General features: G+C 37.5%; 1 protein-coding gene across 7 annotated transcripts in view; it reads right to left on the bottom strand.

Moving 5' to 3' along the window:
• Window positions 1–18,144, bottom strand: part of slc8a1a (solute carrier family 8 member 1a) — a 54,430-nt gene extending 36,286 nt beyond the window's left edge. For 3 of the 7 annotated variants that reach the window (XM_082155615.1, XM_082155616.1, XM_082155617.1), the window contains exons 1-2: window positions 12,570–12,618; window positions 10,567–12,424 (exon numbers count right to left, since the gene is read on the bottom strand). In XM_082155615.1, the coding sequence (XP_082011741.1) occupies window positions 10,567–12,424; window positions 12,570–12,603 (1,892 nt within the window). In that variant the 5' untranslated portion in view covers window positions 12,604–12,618. Of the gene's footprint in view, window positions 1–10,566; window positions 12,425–12,569; window positions 12,619–13,802; window positions 14,121–16,734; window positions 16,840–17,923 lie in introns of those variants that run through there. The other 4 variants (XM_082155621.1, XM_082155619.1, XM_082155618.1 and 1 more) reach the window with 4 other exon arrangements.
• Between the last annotated feature and the right edge of the window lie 1,307 nt (window positions 18,145–19,451).

The following is a 19,451-nucleotide window of genomic DNA, read 5'->3' as shown; positions in this document are numbered from 1 at the left end:
TAGTGTCCGACGTACAGTAGTTTGTTGTATTACGATAAAAGGCCACGTTCTACATAAAATCCAGTGTCTCGTACGCACTCTGGTATGGAACATCACAGATGAATCAGCGGTGACATTCATCTTCATCTGATTACTCCAGGAAATGAAGGCGACAAATATGTATGACTGATGAATTGTTATGATTTCCAGGTAGTTTAACATTTCTGAGGTGTGCAAAAGTGTCATGACCTTTGTACCTAATTTAACCTGTGGAGTCTCAATGGCTTTTGTAATCGGAACCCTGTCATTTTCCACTGAAATCTGGAGCTGTATTCTTCGAGCTGGATGCCCAGTGCAGTGATTATTTATTTTAAAATCACATGTTTTTCTGAATCACATGATGTACATCAGATCTTTAGATATGCCAGAAACACAAATACCCAACCCAGTGTGACCAAGACAGGTGGACAGATGGCTTATTTCAAAACCAGGTTACATTCCTAATCCTCTTCTTTTTGCCTACCACGTTCACCCTAATCTGTCCGATGGCTTAAGAAATGCAAAATATTGTTATTTCTCGCTTACAAATCCAGGCCTGACAGTGGAATTAAACCAAAGCATTTGGAAAAGATACATGAGCAAAAAAAGATTTAAATGAAGCATAGATGTCAACTCCTTTCAGGGAAAAGGTGGTAGGAGAAAGCTCATGAACAGCCAAGTTGATTTATAAGGGCAAAGAGTGAACATTTTCTTTGTTAGGAAAAACCTTTCACAACTAGAATGGAATAAAAAGATGGATGAAAAGCCAGCATACGTTTCAACCAAGCCTGGCACTAATGTCATCCATCCATTAACCAGTGGAGGATATAATTCCATCTCCATTCTGTCACTGCTTCTGATGGAATGTTGTCATTCCCGTGTGGAAAATATGGAAAAGTTCCTTAACAACTTACTGCATTAAAAAGTCCCCTGTCACATACATCACAGCCTGACAACAGTCAGCCGTTGGATTTAGTCAGAAGTAATTTATTTTCCGGCCTAAGGGACACTGCAGAGCAGCCGCTGCACTGGCTTCTAATAGGAATTTACAAATGTGATTATTTTTGCCAGATTTTTTTTTTTTTTTTTGAGGGGGGGAAGTATATTATCATATTTCTCAAAATTCGCTAAATTGTTCTGGCTGACACCAGGAGTGTCAGAGTGTCCACACTATTGTTGGATACCATTTATAGACCCATAGATATAAAATTTTATATATAGGCCAATTCTATCTAAAAGCGTATTTCCTTTGAAAAGCCTTTGAACAGGTGATTTCAGTTTTAATAAGAGGAACCATTATTTTAACTATGAATTTTAACGAACATTTTTGAAAAGTAGATTCAAAATGTTTAATGTAAGAGCTGAAGCACAATAAAAATCGAGTTAATCAAGGCATGTTCATCACAATATTTGTAACAAAAAAATTAATTAAGAAAAAATTATATATTAAATTAACAATTTTGGACCAATGTAATAACATATATTACTGTATACTGTTACTGTTAAACAGTAACTACTGTTTAAAGGTTAGATTTTTTAAAGGATGCATTAAATTGTTCAAAAATAATTACAGAAGATTTCCTTTTCAAATAAATGCTGTTCTTTTGAACTTTCTAGTCATCAAGGCATCCATAAAAACCTGTTGAATGGTAGTGTACAAATACTGAATGCCATTGAATGGTGCAATGAGCAGTTAAACGTAATAAAAAAACTATTGCAAATATATTATGAATGTTTGATATATTGCCAAGCCCTATACGCCTATATGCAGTATTTGCCTCCATTTACTTGACTTGACTTGAGGACACAATAGATTTGAACCAGCCTTGAGAAAATCCCCAAACGGAGGTAAGCAGCTCGTGCCATTAAAAGCGAGATTTGTCTGGAAAAATCCATTTCCCTCCTGAATTTTTACTGTTGATGTTGTCCAAGGACAAAACTGGCCTAGAACAGATCAGGAGAGACATAGAGGAAGCGGAATGGAAATAACAGCACTTCAGAAAACAAGACCTATTCCTGGATACACTTGAGAGGGTATTATTTTGGACTACTTAAATGCAATCTGTGCTCCTCCACAACAAACTGGCAAGGTCTGTGATGAGGATGGCGACAGTGACAATAACGAGAGATGATAATTAAAGCCACACATCTTCCCCCGCCCCCCTCCGAGAAATGCATTAAAAGAATATCAGGCAGGAAGCCTGACAGCCGCTGAGCGAATGAGCATGAAAACACAATCTGTCATTCAGAAAGCTGATGAGAGGATGATAAAAGTATGTGTATCACGGAAGGCTTCAGTCATTCCATGTTATCTCCCTAATAAGCCTCACTGCAGGATGGTTTTCAGGTTTTGAAGTTAAAAGAGGGAAGCAGAAAAAAGGGTGAGCCATTATATTATGTAATAATGGGAGTCAACAAATTTAACAAGAATTTGAAGTGGCAGATCTGCTGCTGTGCGTGCAGCATTGAGAAGCTACTTCAAAATCTTACAAAGATACAAGCTATGGTATAATATTAAGTAATTAGACTACTGTCAGGCTACCCTTTAAAAAAAAAAATTTTTTTCAAGTCTGTCACTTACACACACTTACAAAGGTAGTGAAATGTGCAAATGTGTATTGTAATTACACACTTATACAGTACCGGTCAAAAGTTTGGAACGTAACTATTTTTAATGTTTTTGAAAGAAGTCTCTTAGGCTCATAATGCCTGCATTTATTTGATAAAAAATACAGAAAAACAGTAATATTGTTAAATATTTTTAAAATGAAATATATTGTTTTTCTATTTTAATATACTTAAAAAAATAATTTATTTCTGTGATGCAAAGCTGAATATTCAGCACCGTTACTCCAGTCTTCAGTGTCACATGATCCTTCAGAAATCATTCTAATATGCTGATTTGATACTCAGTTATTATTAATGTTGGAAACAGTTGAGCTGCTTAATGTTTTTTGGAACCTGTGATACTTTTTCAGGATTCATTAATGAATAAAAATGTAAAAAGAACAGCATTTATTCAATATAAATCTTATCGAACAATATAAATCTTTACTATCACTTTTTATCAATTCAACACATGCTAAATAAAAGTATTAATTTCTTTTTAAAAAAGAAAGAAAAAAAATGACGGACCCCAAACTTTTGAACAGTAGTGTGTTGTTACAAAAGATTTCTTTTTTTAAATAAATGCTGTTTTTATGTTGTTGTTTTACTTTTTATTCATTAAAGGATCCTGAAAAAAGTATCACAGGTTATAAAAAAAATATTAAGCAGCACAACTGTTTCTAACATTGATAATAAATCAGCATATTAGAGAGATTTCTGAAGGATCATGTGACACTGAAGACTGGAGTAATGATGCTGAAAATGCAGCTTTGCATCACAGAAATGAATTATATTTTAAGGTATGTTAAAATAGAAAATATTTGAATTCAAATAAATAAATAAAAATGCAGGCTTGATGAGCATAAGAGACTTTTCAAAAACATTTAAAAAAGTAATGTTTCCAAACTTTTGACCGGTACTAAATATATGCAGTAAAATTATAGTTCTGATAAGGAAAAAAGGCTGATCAGAAAAAAAAAAAAAAAACAGTGTAGAAAACAGTGATGAACAGCAGGAAACAAAATATTTTGCTATAATATTACTGATAAACAGTTCAACAGTTCTCTCAAATTAATGAACTTTAATAAATTTGCACTAAATAAAATATCCAATTTTGAAAAACTACACTTTTTAAACAAAATGATTTAAAGAAATCAATGAATAAAAAAAATGATTCACTGAAAGGAACGCTACATGAGATGGAGGACAGGAGTGTGCATTTGCGTCAGTTCACTTGGCTATAAAGCTGTCTGCGCAATATAATGTGACAACGATGTAGCGTTTCATACAACTACACCACTCACTGGAAAAAGGAGCTTGGCTAAACTGGCAAAGCTACACTGATTTAAAAACAACTGAGCTACATTCACACTAATGAAAACGTAGTTCGCTGCATTAGCATCGCTACTTTTAGTTTGTTACTCCCCAACACTGTGTGGGTGCCATTTGATTTGCTGTGTGAAGCTTCTAGGACATATCTCAGAGCCAGAGAGCAGATCCCGGCCTCTGCACGCAATGAAATAAAGGTTACGGCGGATCGGAGTTCTCCTCTCCTTCCACATATATTTAATTTTAGCCAGTTTCTCCTCTCTACAGTAAAACATGCAAGAAAACATAGCTGTCTGTCATTGTGATCCATTTTTCCATGGTTTGTAGGAGGATATTTCCCATCTTCCTGCCTGCCCTCGTGTTGCTGTTAGGCTGAAGTCATGGAAAATACATCATGGAGTTTATGCAAGTGTTCAAATAAGTATGGGGGGAAAAGAGGAGAACCTTATAGTAAGAGGAGAGAGAGACTGAAGGGAGAGAGAGATGGGGGGGGGGCAGGTTGAAAGCATGTATGGAACCTCTTGAAGTCATTTTTCAGGTTGAAAGCTGGTCTGACTATAAGAATAATTGAACCATAACCTGTCAGGAAAATCATTTTCAGACCCAAAAAATGTTCTATGCCGACAACAACATAGCTGAATGAATGTGGGCCAAATGACTGTTAACATTCTCTTCGACTCCTCACCATGAAATTCTGCAGAGATTTTCCACAGCTCTAATTTTAAGCACCATATTTGTTATCATACGTGAAGGGGAATAGTGATTGAGTCATATATATAGCAGCCTGGCTGCAATCCGTCTGCTGTTAATTACAAATATGTATATGCCCTGTGTGTATTTTTGTAATGAATTCTTGGTCAATATTGCAGAATTTACTTTTTTTTTTTTTTTTTTTACAAATTGAAATAAGCTGAAAAAAAAAATCAAATAAAAATTCCTACTTTTCAAAGACAGGGTCCACTGAAGAGGCCAATCAGATGTATCGCTGCATGTCACTAGCATTATTAGCATCAGCAGTAAAAAAATTATAAAAAAAAACACTAAGGGGGAATGCAAAGTATGTGCAACATGTTATATAGTGACAAAGAAATCTTAAAGGTGCAATAGGTGATCTGGGAAATGCTAACTTTAGCCTGCTAGCATTGAAAGCATACGATCCCACCCTCCCTGCAAATTGCCGTCCAAAGCCAGGCCTCCTCCAAAACACATGACCAGAAGCGATACGACCAGAGACAACGTTATTACATCATGTGTCATTCACCGGTGAGAAACTTTACAGTATCTCTTAAACTTTGCCAGTGTCACTTGTAGTTGTCAGAAGGAAAGTTAGGTTGTTGCTGTTTGTCTGCACAGCGTACATGAGCGCTGATGACGTATGATGTCTGCGTGAACAGGCTGCGCAGTGGTACGCAAACACACGTTAACTGACAGGGAACACATTCCATCATTTCATTCGGACCGAATGCAATGATTGAAGAAACATTTTATAGTCCTACGCCTCACACAGACGATATATATATGAATAAAAATACATTTAGACTGCTTAAAGGGTAACTGTCGCCAAAATGCAACCTAGGGTCTTTTTGTTAATCTACCCGAGGCAATCTTTCGTTTAAAAATACACGATACACAACATGAAACTTTGCTCGAAGTATCAAATCTTTCCATCTTTACTCTCCTCCCTGTTACGTTGCATTTGGAGATCGACTATTTTTGACTGTCAAAATGCCGGCGCACACAACTACAGTGAGTTGTTCAAAATCTTTATTTTTAGTAAACTCTGTGCATTCAAACAATGTTCTCAGTGCACCAGTTCATGTGTAGAGCCCCTGGTGATACTTCGAGCAAAGTTTCATGTTGTGTCGAGCCTTCTTAGTGTTTTAAAAATAGCGATTTTTGATGCTATCATAGAAGTGCCCCAAGCACTCCCATTCAAAAGGCAATTTGACCGAAAACGAAAATATGGTCAAACTTAAAAGTGGCGTTTCCATTCTAATTAAGCTATGCTTTTAAAAAAAAGTTTGCCTCTGGTAGATTAACAAAAAGACCCTAGGTTGCATTTTGGCGAGAGTTATCCTTTAACATAGTGATTGCTGTCAGGATATGAGAAGACTTTCAAACAGCATAACAAAAAAATAATTCTGTAGAAAATCACCTACTGCACCTTTAATTTTGAATGATGGTTTGTGAACATAAACACAATACTTTCTCTGTCCAACAATCACCATCACTCAATATGTTCAGCTTTCATCACGAATGAACTAAACTAAACTAAACAGGCAGAAGTAATGCTCAGAGATTCACCAAGATCTTTTAAGAACAAACTCGCCTTTAAGGGACACCGAGGGTTATTCTGACGGTGGATGGCTCTCTGCGAGCCAACTGCTGATTCATGTCATCAAACCAGAAAAAAAAGCACATTTTCCATATTTAATCAAATTTTCATGACCTCCCTTAAGTGGAAGAGCATTCTCGCCAGTACGGTGTCATAAACATTTAATGCATTAATGCCATGACTATCACGTTATGTAAAGCTACACAACCCGATCTCTACTGTACTTCCCCATATAGGCCATATATTTAAAAGGCTTTATTGTAAACCTATATCATCAAGATGTTTCAGAAAAAAAGGTTGATCTCCTAATGAAAATTCGAAAACACACGTACAACAAAGTCACAAGTGTTCGGCAGGCTCGGAATCCTCTGTAAATAATCTGAATTACTCATAGATGATCATAAGATAATAACTGGCCAAAAGGGGCTACCTAATATGATTAATATTCCCAGCAGAGATGGGAGCAGTGATTTAATGGTGCACTGCTGCTGACTGTATCTTTGCCTTGTGCAACGAGTCACATGAAATCAACTGACAGGCTGTTTGTCTGTGCAGCTCTGAGCTGGCAGAAGACTCAAGCGACAGAAGTGTGCCCTCTCCTCCTCGACTGGGGGGAGGAAGGACAAGCTCCAAAAACATAACGATAAACCCGGGAGCATCTTTCCTTCTCTTCTAGAATCAGGACATAGTTCTTGAGACCAATAAAAAGCGAGAAACCTAGTCCCAAATAAGGATTCTGTGCCTTGTTCAGTTTACTTAGCTAAAATAAGCTAATGCAACACAATTGCCAATGACATCATGCAATACATTTTAATTTGTAAATTGGCTGTTTATCTAATCCATTCACATTGGGACACAGTGAGTAGGTTATTGACCATAACTGGATGTACAGAAACAACACACAGCATTTATTTTTGTATAACAGGGGGTAAAATGTACCAAGATGAATAATGATATTATCAGAGAAGCATTATGTAATTTTCATTGCATCTAGTCAGCTAAATTGATTTAAGTTTGTACAAGACTACAACGTCCCTAAATAATTTGTAAAAATAACAAGTATTTACTTTTTGTCTATAATTGAACATAATTTTTTTGACTGTAAAAGATTGTGGGGGGGGGGGGGGGGGCGACCTCTTTCTACTTCCGTTTTCCTCAACTCATCAGTTGCACCCACGTGTCTTTGTGTCAGAGTGATTTGCCTGAAGAAAACCCAGCAGGGTCGAAACGTTGCCTTTATATTAAATATGGGAGTTTAAAGCAGTGTTGCGGACATTACATTTTTTTCACTTTGTTTCAGAGTGCTCATATGAGATGCACTGCCCAAGGTTCACTGTCAGTGTCACATGACCACTGAACGAGTCATCTAATTAGCCGGAGGCAGAGGCAAGAACTTTGGCAAGTGTTCATGAGGGCACATGGACATAGTGTGTCCTTACAACAAAGGTCATGTCGCAGTGTCTTATTGAAGACCCTAACTAAACATTTGACTGTAAAATTGAATTAACTAAAGATGCTGGAAGCGTTTTTCAGAAAAGGCCACACTTTAAAAATCCTTATTACCTGACAGACATCACGGAAATATATGTAACAGCCTTGAGCTCAGTAAAAAAAATGTAAATATGTGAAAGGCAGTAGACAGGGGGGAAATAGAATCGATCAATAGACTTTTTTAGCCAATCAAAAAACTAATCTCTGCCTGTGAATAAAGAAAAATATCTTAGGGGATTTCAAAATAATTGTAGTGTTTTTCTGACTATTTTGAGAGCCTACACAAATGTATATATATGGAATTTTCCAACTAGTATTGATGGAAATTCCCTCCCCCTAGAGATTTTGTTCCCTCCATGTACAGTGTTAATGTGAAGTCCAGTCTTGCATAAGCCAAGATAAACATGCCTAACATACTATTTCTGTGTTCTCTGTCCCCCCCATGTCTAAATTTCATTCTTTCTCTTTTAACAAGATCATTGGCAATACACTCATTCTTGCTTGTTACTCTGCGTATTGAGGAAATGTAAAAAAAATTAAATAAAAAAAATGCTACTGAACAAGGACATAGCCCTAAATTGCAGCCAGATTAACATTTAAAACTTATTCATTACTCTGCATGACAAAACCCTAAGAGGACACAGATGGATTGCTCATGTCTTTGACAGCCCCCCATCAGGAAGAAACACTCAATGCTAATACATCATTAACAGGGATCCAAATTCAAACTAGTGTTTATAGTGCTAAATTCTAGTGTTTTTAAGACTGGTTTGTGCTCATGTGATTAGAGGCCAGTTATAGATTTACTCTAATGATAACCAAAGCAAGTAAGAGAAAACAAGGCTACTTCAGTGTACACAAATAAATTGACTACCAACACTGAGATGTCTTAGGGTCCTAATTCATCTCACTTCTTTATTGACATCCTTACTGCCAAATCTATGATTTTTTTGGCTTTCAAAATGGGATGTACTAAATAATCTGGCCTATTTTAACCTCTAAAAACAAATCATTTATTTTATTGCCAGACTTTTCTTTTGCAAAATAATCCAAATGGTTGATTCCATCTAAATTACGAGTAAAGGACACTGATTTGACGTAGCACCATATAAAATCATCCAGTTGTCTAGGATCCAGGATCCAGAGTCGAGATGCCCATATATGGTACTCCATCTGTAGGCATAGCCAGATCAGCGTGGTGTAGGTTGCTTACTTCAAAGCAATGCGTTCAACTCTGTTTACATTTGTTCATGTCTTCCCATTAATCAGCTTAAAATAAGCACAAGTAAGGGAGCTTTTCCATTTCAAGATCTTGGAGCAAATTCAGGGCTGTTTATCTTTGACTGAGTAAATCTGTTATCATTATATCCTCCCTGTCATGGAAAATATCTGGGGTTCAGGCCACCTTGTCAAGTATGTGATCATACCAATAAATGATCTGAGGCTGAGTGCCAGAAGTGTCAGAAGAGGACGAGATTGGTGAGGAGTGCCTGTTCTCTGCCAGAAGCCCTAGCGATGGAGCTCAAGCTCATGTCGAGCATTGCAACGGTTATGGAAATGTAATTAGTCACCCAAATGAGCAGTTCTGGAAATCCAAGACATTCTGTGGCATGCCTTTACACAGATTAAGCAGATCCGACTTGTGGAAAGCTTCTACTTAGCTCATTCACTCCAAACCAGATGCTTTTTCATTCAGTTCAGACTTCAAGGACCACATTTGTCAAAGCCTTTATTGTGTGTCAAAGGTCTGTTATGGGAGGAACTTAATCACCTCAAGCAATAAAAGTATCTCTTACTCTCTTCTGATCCCGCTAAATAGTTTTGCATGCCACTCTAAGAACATTAGGCCCAAATTTGAGGTGGAAATGCATGCAACTGCTATGACTTATCAATAAAATAATGATATACAGTAAATCAGACCACATATCAATGCACTTCCTTAAATCACACTTTTGCCGAATACCATGGGTACAACAATGTCAAAGCCACTGTTAAAGCAGTACTGGGAGATTTGGGAGAAGACGCTGTATAAACAACTATTTATTAATGTGAGATTCTGAAATAAACTGAGCAAAATGGAAACATAAGAGTGAGCACAGCTTGTGGGAAATGAGAGTGTGAAAAGAAAGCAAAAGGAGGGCTGCGAAGAAAAAAAAGAAAAAAACTTATAGCCAACAGATATATCAAGGGAGGAAACATATTGTGGGCAAATAAAGAACAAAGATTGAGGAGATAAAATCATCCGGATGACTTGGAGACTTTGATGAATTTATCATTTTTAATTACACTATTTAGGGCTCAACAGTAAAGATTTTTTCAGCATGTGGTCAGGCCATAAAATGTTAAATTTTCTTTACATAGGGAATTTATAATAATAGCTACTAGAAGTTATACAGTTTATAATTATACAGGAAACAGCAAGGCAGCAAAAAATTACTATCAGCCAGATAATGTATTTGACGTTTAAAAATCGGACAAGCAGAATTTACATTCTTCTCCATATGTCACAGAAAACCAAATGTTTAACTTTGGAAGCCAATGCAAGAGATAGAGCTAATCCAATAGGACAAGTGACAGTTCGGTCACCTGGCCCAAAACTGACTCAAGGCAAGTGTGCCATCCTTATTGTTGAACACTAACTAGGGTTTTCGACTATACAAGATTATGTTGATTCCCCTTTTGAATTGTTAAATAAGAACTGCCATCCATGATATTGTCTGCCATTTTGCACAACAATGCAATACATTCTAACTGAATAGTTAAAAGAAAGAAAAAAATGCACTTACGAAATCTCATCGTTCTGGAACTCCAAGACACCATGAGTATCTTCAAAGTCCTCTCCTCCACCTTTTGCTGTGCCTTCAGTTGTTTTATAGGGTATTACCACTACTCCACGGGCTCCAGAGGTACGTGCCACCTTCACCTCCATCGTACCAATGCTTTCACTGACATGAAGCATTGGTTCCTCAAATGTGAAGATGCCAGCATGGTCATCATCAAAGATAGTCACAGTAGCTGTTGAAGGAAGGCCAAGACCAGCTAATGTGTCCACATGATTGGCACCTGGGTTCCCATTGTCGGTTTCTTCAGATATGACTTTGACGTTGCTGAGATGAACCAGGAAGTGTTCGTCTTCTTCAAAAATGTCATCGTCAATGATGTCCACTCTTATCTCCTTTTCGGTTTCACCTGGTTTGAAGAATATAACACCTTCTGTGAACTGGTAATCAGACCCTGCATTGGCAGTGCCGTCCTCAGTACGGTACTCCACCGACACAGTGCTAGTTAAGTCGCCGCCACGTCGTACTACATTCAAAGCCACAGTTCCGCAGTTCTCAAGACACTGATATGTGCCAGGGTCAAAAAAAATCTTGGACGAAATATCATTATCTGAGACTTCTGAGCGAAGTTCATGGATGCCAAGTGCTTTTCTGGCTTGGTCCGCAGCATGTTTTTTTAGTATATTACCCGCACCAGTCATAAGTCTAGTGGCCTGGCAGCGATAGAAAGCACGACTCTTCTGCTGCTGGCTGAGGACGTGGTAGTTGGCGAGCTCAACCAGCTGCTCCATCTCTTTTTCCGGATGTTTCTGTTTCAGTTCCTTCAATATCCTTACCATTTCTTTTCTGGCCTCATCCTCATCCATGTCTTTATCTTCAATATCCACCGTTCCGTCTAAGAACTCCTCACCGTGAGAGTTAAGCATCCCGCCGTCCATTTCGATATCCGCCTTTGACTGGAGCTCCGGCTCACCTTCGGTCTCGATGATCATCCCCCTTTGTTTTCCGACTCTGTAACGTTTGTATACATACTTGTAGAAAAGAAGTCTGCGGTCTGCAACCCAAGCAAAAAGGACACAAATTGGAAAGAAAAAAAGAGTAAGCAGTCCCTCCCAGACTTCCACGATACCTGGGGAAATCACCGCCAAGATCAGATAAAGCCACGTATATGCAAAAATACTCCAAGTGGCGGTGACAAAAAACACCCGCAGATGCTTGACCTTCCGATGCTCTCCTTCTGGTATCACAGAGACACAGAGGCCGATGATTACAAACATATTAAAAGCTGCACTTCCAACAATGGTGTTTGGGCCTAGCTCGCCTGCGTTAAAGTTGTGTCCACACACTTCTACCACGGAGAGCAGAATCTCTGGGGCTGATGAACCCAGAGCCATGAGAGTAAGATTCGAGACGGTTTCATTCCAAATACGAACAGTAGTGGTTGTGGTTTCTCCATTTGGCTTCTTGATGGTGATCTCTTTCTCCTGGGATGTGATGACCTCAATGGAAGCCATAAAGCGGTCTGCAATGATGGATACCCCCAGGAACATGTAGAACAAACCAACAAAGTACACAGTGGCTCTGGCCAACTTATCCCCAAAAGACGGGTTGTTTGGCATCCAAATTGGCAAGATCACTCCCTCTTTGCACTCAAAACTACCACCACATGAATCGTGTGAAGAGGTTTCATTAGGAGAAGTATCTACATCTAAGCTTGTTTTAGAGCCGCCTGCAGTAGCTGGCATAAGCTCATTGGAGAAAACTAAGAGGAAGATGATGAGGTTTAGAGCGAGAGAAAAACAGTATGAAGTCCCAGATTGGCCCATGTTCCTAGTGAGGTATATTGTTCCTGCTCTCCCGTAGCCTGTGAGGGAAAAAAATGTGTGGAGAATTGTTAAGAATGACACAACAGAAAAATGGTTGAACAGAATTCAAGAAACGAAACAACAGTTAGTTCTGATGCTCAAATTTAATTGGCCGAGTAACATTTGGAGAGAGCTGATATTTACAGTTTACAGTAACGGCACTGGGAAGTTTCAACATTTGTATACATGCTTGTCCTTTTTTACAACATCCCAGACCTGAGTATGCAAGCAATGCTGCGTTTAAGCGGAGTTTGCTTGGAGCAAGAAACGTTTTTTGTTTTAAAATCAGAACATCAGTGTTTTCTCTAGCTCCATGTTCGCTCGGAAAGAGGGAAACACAGCGAGGAAATGGAAAACCTGAAAAAGAGTTGGCCAAGAGTGATTGCAGAAAGTGTTGAGCGGGGGAGTGTAACCGTTGTCACTCAACTCCACTTATATGTTCCAGACCGGTTTTTCGACTGCAAGCTGCTTGGTGACACGAATGTTTAATCTAACCGTTTTCTTTGGTGGAGAAGAAATATACAAACTAATAGGTACATTTTTGTCTGAAATATATTACAAAACTGTATTATAAAACCAATAAGGTGTTCACAGTTGTGCTTAAGTACTGAATATCAGTGCAGCTGAGATTACCTGTAGCCTGTACTCTTCCTTGTGTGAAATTTAAAAGAGTAGTAAGAAAAGAGTGTCTGTTAATTAATTAATTAATTTAAAGTTGATGACCTGGTTGATAATGGTGTAGACAGGCAGATATTATGTTGCATACCAGAATCATTCAAACAACACCACATTTATACAACAGCTGTTTTGCGTCAAATGGAAACACATTATTCAATTTAAAAAAGATTTTTTATTATATGCAAATTAATATTTTAATAACCCCACTGAAAGAAAACAGGTCCCCGAGCCTGGTCAAGATGATCTGTTGGCTATTATGCAATTTTTAGGTCAGACTGGTAAACCACCTAAACACCAGCTTGGCCAGGATGTGGGACCATCTCAAACCAGTAGCCTACACCATCTTAGGCTGGTTATTTTTCTCAGAAAGTAAATAACAACAAAAAAGGAACAGGGTTTTCATGTCATAAATGTGCAATAGACTTGCAGAAAGAGCTTTAGTAAATAGACGAGGGTTTCTGAATGGAAAGATGTGCAAAAGATCTGATTAACTGGGTTTGAACTAAATGCTCTAGACATTTGCATCTCAACTCTGTGCTCTCAATAAAAAAAAACAATTACAATGAGTTTACATTCTCCCTATTCACCCATAATAGGCTACAAAAATCCATGGCAAATACATTCACTATATTAACATACACCTGCAGACAGTCTGAAAAATTGTAAACATAGTAAAGTCCAAAATACATTAAGATGTACCTTTTAAAACGAATTGCTGTGGAGATGTGAAAGCCGCCACATGTAGATACAGCTGTGGTAGTGACGCTCGGAGATTCCGGCTAAACAACCTCAGTCAACCGGACCGTTTATAGGCAGCGTTCATTTGCAAAGTACCGCGACCGTTCACTCTCATCCTCCAGGAGTTGAATCATTCCGGTAACGAGAGCTGTGTGTGAGACACGCGATTCATTTAGAGCTGCAGATGGAGAGAGTGCAGAGGAGAGTTGTAGGCTACTTTTCCTAGTGCTGCAAGCATATTTTCCGATTTCCGTACAGATTCGCATTTCTGACCGGAGGAGGGGAGACTGTACATGTGTTCGGATGGCTGGAAAGTGCAGTGGCTTCGTGCCAGACCCCCATGAGCTGATAACACACTGAGAGCACACACAACTCAATACTAGGCTACTTTATCTATAAAAGATAAGTCAGAAATTACATTTTCCATTAAGAAGTAACATTTATCCGCTTGATGTGATTTTTAGAGGCATGTTTACCTTTCTGATGGCACATTTTAACATTCTAGTTGATTAATTAGGCTAACATAAATTCGATATTTAAATAATTATTGCCTACTGAGCATTACCTATCAAATTAAATCAACATTTAATAAATAATTAGGCCTACAATAAAAAACAACTTGCTTAACCATCATTTTATGTGATATGTATAATTTCACATTTTCTGAAGAAAGAACAGTGAAGGTCCTAGTTGATAGGGCGTTGCTATACGGTTGCTAAGGTAGTGTATACACTATAGGCGGTCACTGGGGCGTTGAAGGCGGTTGCTAAGGTATATTATAGAGTTTCTAAGGCGTTTTTCTGGTTTGTTAAGCGATTGGCGAATATTTCCCCGTGTCTCACACAAAGCTTTCTGGTCGATCTTCATCCGAGGTTTAAATTTGCCGCTCTCTGAATGAAAGCCCGCCCCGAGCGATAATGGAGAAAGAGAAAACTCAAACGCGGTTATTTACGAGTAAACCATTTATGTCATTTCGCTAGAGAAACCGTGGAGGCGGTAATTTTCCAAAAGCCGCTACGCGCTGCACAAACAAATCCCATTCCGTTCTTGAGAGAAAACGCCGATGCTCGACTTCCAAAGCAACCGCTTGCTCGCTCCACGAAATTCCTCTTTCTGCTCCGCATTCACTCCGATTTGGCTCCGAAGCTACAAACACGTCACATAAGCCTACGCGTGGAGTGAAACACCAAACTTGAAACGTCAGTGTTTTTTGTATATTAAAATTCAGTTATAGCTTACAAGGAAACACTTTTCTTTCATTTAGTTTAACTTGATGTAGGCCTACTCAAGAAACAAAAAAATGTGGCCTACTTGCTACCAATAGCCTATAGAGAAAATTAAACAATTGATAATACTCTTGCACTCTTAGCTCCATTTAACACATTTTACAATGCTTTAATTCATTTTCTCAAAAAATCAGTAAAGAAAATGGAGCAGTAAATAAAATCATGAGTAGAAGTAAAGTTTCACATCCAATCACAAAGTGTCAAATTCTGTAAATATATTAGGTTATCTTAGTATTCTACATTTTTGTAGCCTATTATATATAAATAATTTCTGTATTTTACATAAATAATTTGCTGTTTTGCTGATCATATTAATCATTGTGCATTTTCAAGGCTTCAATATTTATTTTGGGATGCATGTGCCTTCAACAGAAATGTAGGCTAGTACTGAGCCATGCTATGCAGCTCCCTGTCTGTGTTTGTCACTTAACTACTGCGGAAAATACACTTTTGTGCCCTAACTTGAGTCAGTGTTATGCCATGCCATCAGGTCACATTTGCCAGTGACGTGATCTCTGTCGTGATGTGTCTCCCTGCGTTAGACCAATATGACCTGAAGGGCCTCCATTAATTTGAATCATGTTTCTTATTGTGCCTTGCCGATGGCTCCCTAGACGGAAACAATGCAGACGCAAAAAAACGGAAATGCAAATATATGCATGTCAGTATAGAGGTTGTCTTGCATACTCGTACACAGTGTGATCTGTGTGTAATTGGTTAAATGTAATAAAATTACATTTTACCCAAAATGTAAAAAAAGATTACATTTTGGGTAAATGCACACATGCACGAGATGGGAAAGAAAAAAGTTACATCCTGCATCATCCAAAGTGTCTAAGCGAAAAAGAGAATTGATACCAGCTGGATCAGTATGAATTTGAACCTCTATGACATGCATGTGTCATATGAATCCATTTTATTTTAAGTCACCATAAAACCAAATTGGACAATTCTTATTTTTAAGGACTTTTGCAGTGTTTGTAAGACTGTAGCATTCTTAGCTCTGTTTAACACATTTTACAATGCTTTAACTCATTTTCTCAAAAAAATCAGTATAGAAAATGGAGTAAAGATCATGAGTAAAGATTATCTTAATAAGTAATGTTTCACAATTCACATCCAATCACAAAGTGTGAAATTCAGCAAATATTTTAGGTTATCTTTAGTAGCATATAACCTATTATTTTATTTTGTTTAGTTATCTTAGTATTATAATTTTAGTAGCCTATTATAGCCTATTATTTTAGTTATTTTAGTTATCTTAGTATTATAATTTTAGTAGCCTATTATATACAGTAGTGAAGAAAAGACTATCGCAACTTCCATTTCATGCCAACTTAAAAGCTTTACCTAAATAGCATTTCCCAGAAGTCTACATAATAACAATTCATTACATGTATACAGAAAGATGCCAATAAAATGATCACTCTGCATTTCACATGGTCTTTCAGCCTCAAAATGTGTCCTACGCAGAAGGAAACACAAAATGTCCGAATGCAGCTTGCCGTGAACTTTACATCTTGAGGCTTTTGCTGTTGTGGGCTGCTTTCACATAGCTCCACAGCTGTGAGATAAGGAGGGGAGGCCTTGAGACGGAGTGAGCTCACCGTTGACTCAGTGAGGTGTGTTATTCTCTCTGTAAGATGACTATTTGTGCTTGCTGTTCCACAGGCATACCCGAATCTTACGCCTGACCTCCTGGCAAACAAAACCTGTCCACCGTAAAACAAATAAATAAGCAACAGTATGTTGTCACTTGCTCCTGGGCAGTATGTCAATGTATTGTAGTCATGTCTTGGAAGAGCTAGACTTTTCCTAACTCTCTCACCTCATTGACATGAGGTCAGAACTGGCATGAGCTATTTTACTGGGCTCAAAGTTTGAGAGTAAGTTTTGGAAGAAATCCCTTGAATCTAAACATTAGCTGGGATGATGATGCATTTTGCTGGTTTTTTTTCCTTTCTCACTCACTTTTCCTCTGTTTGCCTTGGCTAAGCAACTCGCTGGCCCTTAAATGGAAAATCAGCTCGAATGAAGTTCGAATCACACCATAAAAACATTGTCACCACTAAAACAATAACTTCCAAGCAGGTTAAAAAAGGAACCACAAATGGTTATCCCTGTAAGTTTTTTTAAAAAGACAACTGGTTAATATTTCAATTTCTTGGTAAAACTATACCATATCTTCAGATTCTATTCCTCATATTTTCATTTTTGGAGGCTAATGTGAGGAGTAATCAAATTCTGGAGAAACAAATTTTCTTTAGGCATCCTTGATAAACCTCTGAAGGTACATTTTCCATTGAAATAAAACTTGTTCAACATCAGATTATCATCTTATAATTTGATCCAAACCATGCATTATATTCCAGTTCCAAATAAAGCTAACGGCCAGCTTGCAAGTAACATTTTATTTACAAAAATGCAGATTTTACTCTTATTTAGCACTTGGCAACTGTTAAATTTAATTTTGCTTCCAAGTAATAAGCAAAAATTATTTTTTTCAAATAATTCTACAAGAAATGTAATATTAATGGCATCAGAAAATGTCTGCTTCCTTTTTTGTTGTTAAAACAGTTGTTTACTTAATGACATAGCATAAGCATTCCGAAATTTGATCATTTAGAACATTTCACACAGCAACAATCAAAATAAACAATTATGATCCCACTGCAAATGATGCCAAAATAGAGAAACTTATTAATTCATGCAAATGATGTCACCTTAACGGTCGTTAAGCCATCTAATAAGTCATTCATCCAATAAAATAATGGCTTAGAATGCAACTCTGCCTACCTAGAGATCCCTGAAGCAATCAATCCTATATGGACTCACCTCCGTATTCCCTGTGGTGCTGTGAGAGACTGTCTAGGGAGAGGAGCGGTGGCCGATAACCTGTCTAAATTTAACAGAAACGGGCATTGTTTCTGGCCTGGTGGGCCCAGTGAGCGCCTCTAAACATGGACAGCATAGTTGGGTTGTTGCTTATCGTTCTCCTCTCCCTCAGCCACTTCCATACAAGGCTGTGCTCGGAGCCTGTCACTTGCTACCCTGTCTGTGAAGCTCTGCTATCTGCCAGCTTCTTGTCCTTAACAGACACGTGCAAGATAAAGGGGCTCCGCTGGCAGGTAGCTTTATTCTCCCCCTGTGTGTGTGGTCATACTGTGTGTGTCTGTGAGCGAGAGTGTGTGTGTGTGTGTGTGTGTGTGTGTGTTTGCAACGAAGGCAGGAATGCGCTGAGGACGTAAGAAGCACTCCTGGTGATTTTCCACAGTTCCCAGGACCCCAGTCGTGACATCTTCTGATCCCGTGAGACATCCTGAAAGGTTTAGAGGAGCTGGCTTACATTCAGTGTTATTTTAGTATCATTGAGATTCTATTACAGTTTTTATTATTAGTTTTTATTATATGTTTTCTCTTTTAAATCTTAGTTCAGTGTTTAGTAATTTTGTTGTTTTTTGTCATATTTAGTTTTGTATTTTTAATTGACTTAATAGTTTTTTTAAATTTTTGTTTAGTTCAAATGAAACTAAATAAAAATGAGAAATGTTGCCTTGTCAACTAGCTGAAATAAAATGTTAAATTGATTTTTATTTTCAGTTAAAGTATATTTTATTTCAAGTAACTAAGTTTTAGTTTTTTTTAGTTAACTATAATAACCCCACGTCCTTCAGTTGGAATGAGAGCAGATGAAGCTCACATACTGGAGGCAAGAGGGAAATACATTATGAAATGAGACAGAGCTCGGCTTCCTGCAAAAGTCATTGGTTGCCCTTTATTTCGATGGTCCACTTTAGACATTCTACTAACTACAGTATAAGTAACTTTGCTGTAATAAAAAAATATTGTTGGTTTAACTTAAAAAAGTAAGTTATGTGGTTGCCTTAAAATTTTGAGTTAATACAATGAAGGAAATTGGTTTAATAAATAGAAACTCAAAATATTATGTTATCTGAACCACATTAATTAAGTTGATTTGACAAAAGATAAAAAGTTGTGATAACAAATCATAAAAATAATAGTTTACACTGTACATGTCAACTAAATATACAGTTTTAGTAGAGTGTCTTAATACCTGTTAACATTTTCATTTTGATGCCCCTCCAACAGCCATTCTTAACTTTACAACTACATGTCAACTTATTAACTCTAATATCTAACCATAACCTAACAGTCTACCTCAGTCTACTAAGACTCTAATGAGAGTTGACATGTAGTTAGTAGAATGTCTAAAGTGGACCATAGAAATAAAGTGTAACTAAGTTATTATTACCATCGCTACATTTGGTATTTATATATACATCCTGCCTCCAAATCAGTGTAT

Source organism: Leuciscus leuciscus, assembly GCF_965113295.1.
Source record: "Leuciscus leuciscus genome assembly, chromosome: 23".
Taxonomy (NCBI): domain Eukaryota; kingdom Metazoa; phylum Chordata; class Actinopteri; order Cypriniformes; family Leuciscidae; genus Leuciscus; species Leuciscus leuciscus.
Note: the sequence above shows the minus strand (reverse complement) of the source record. Positions and strands in the feature narration are given on the sequence as shown.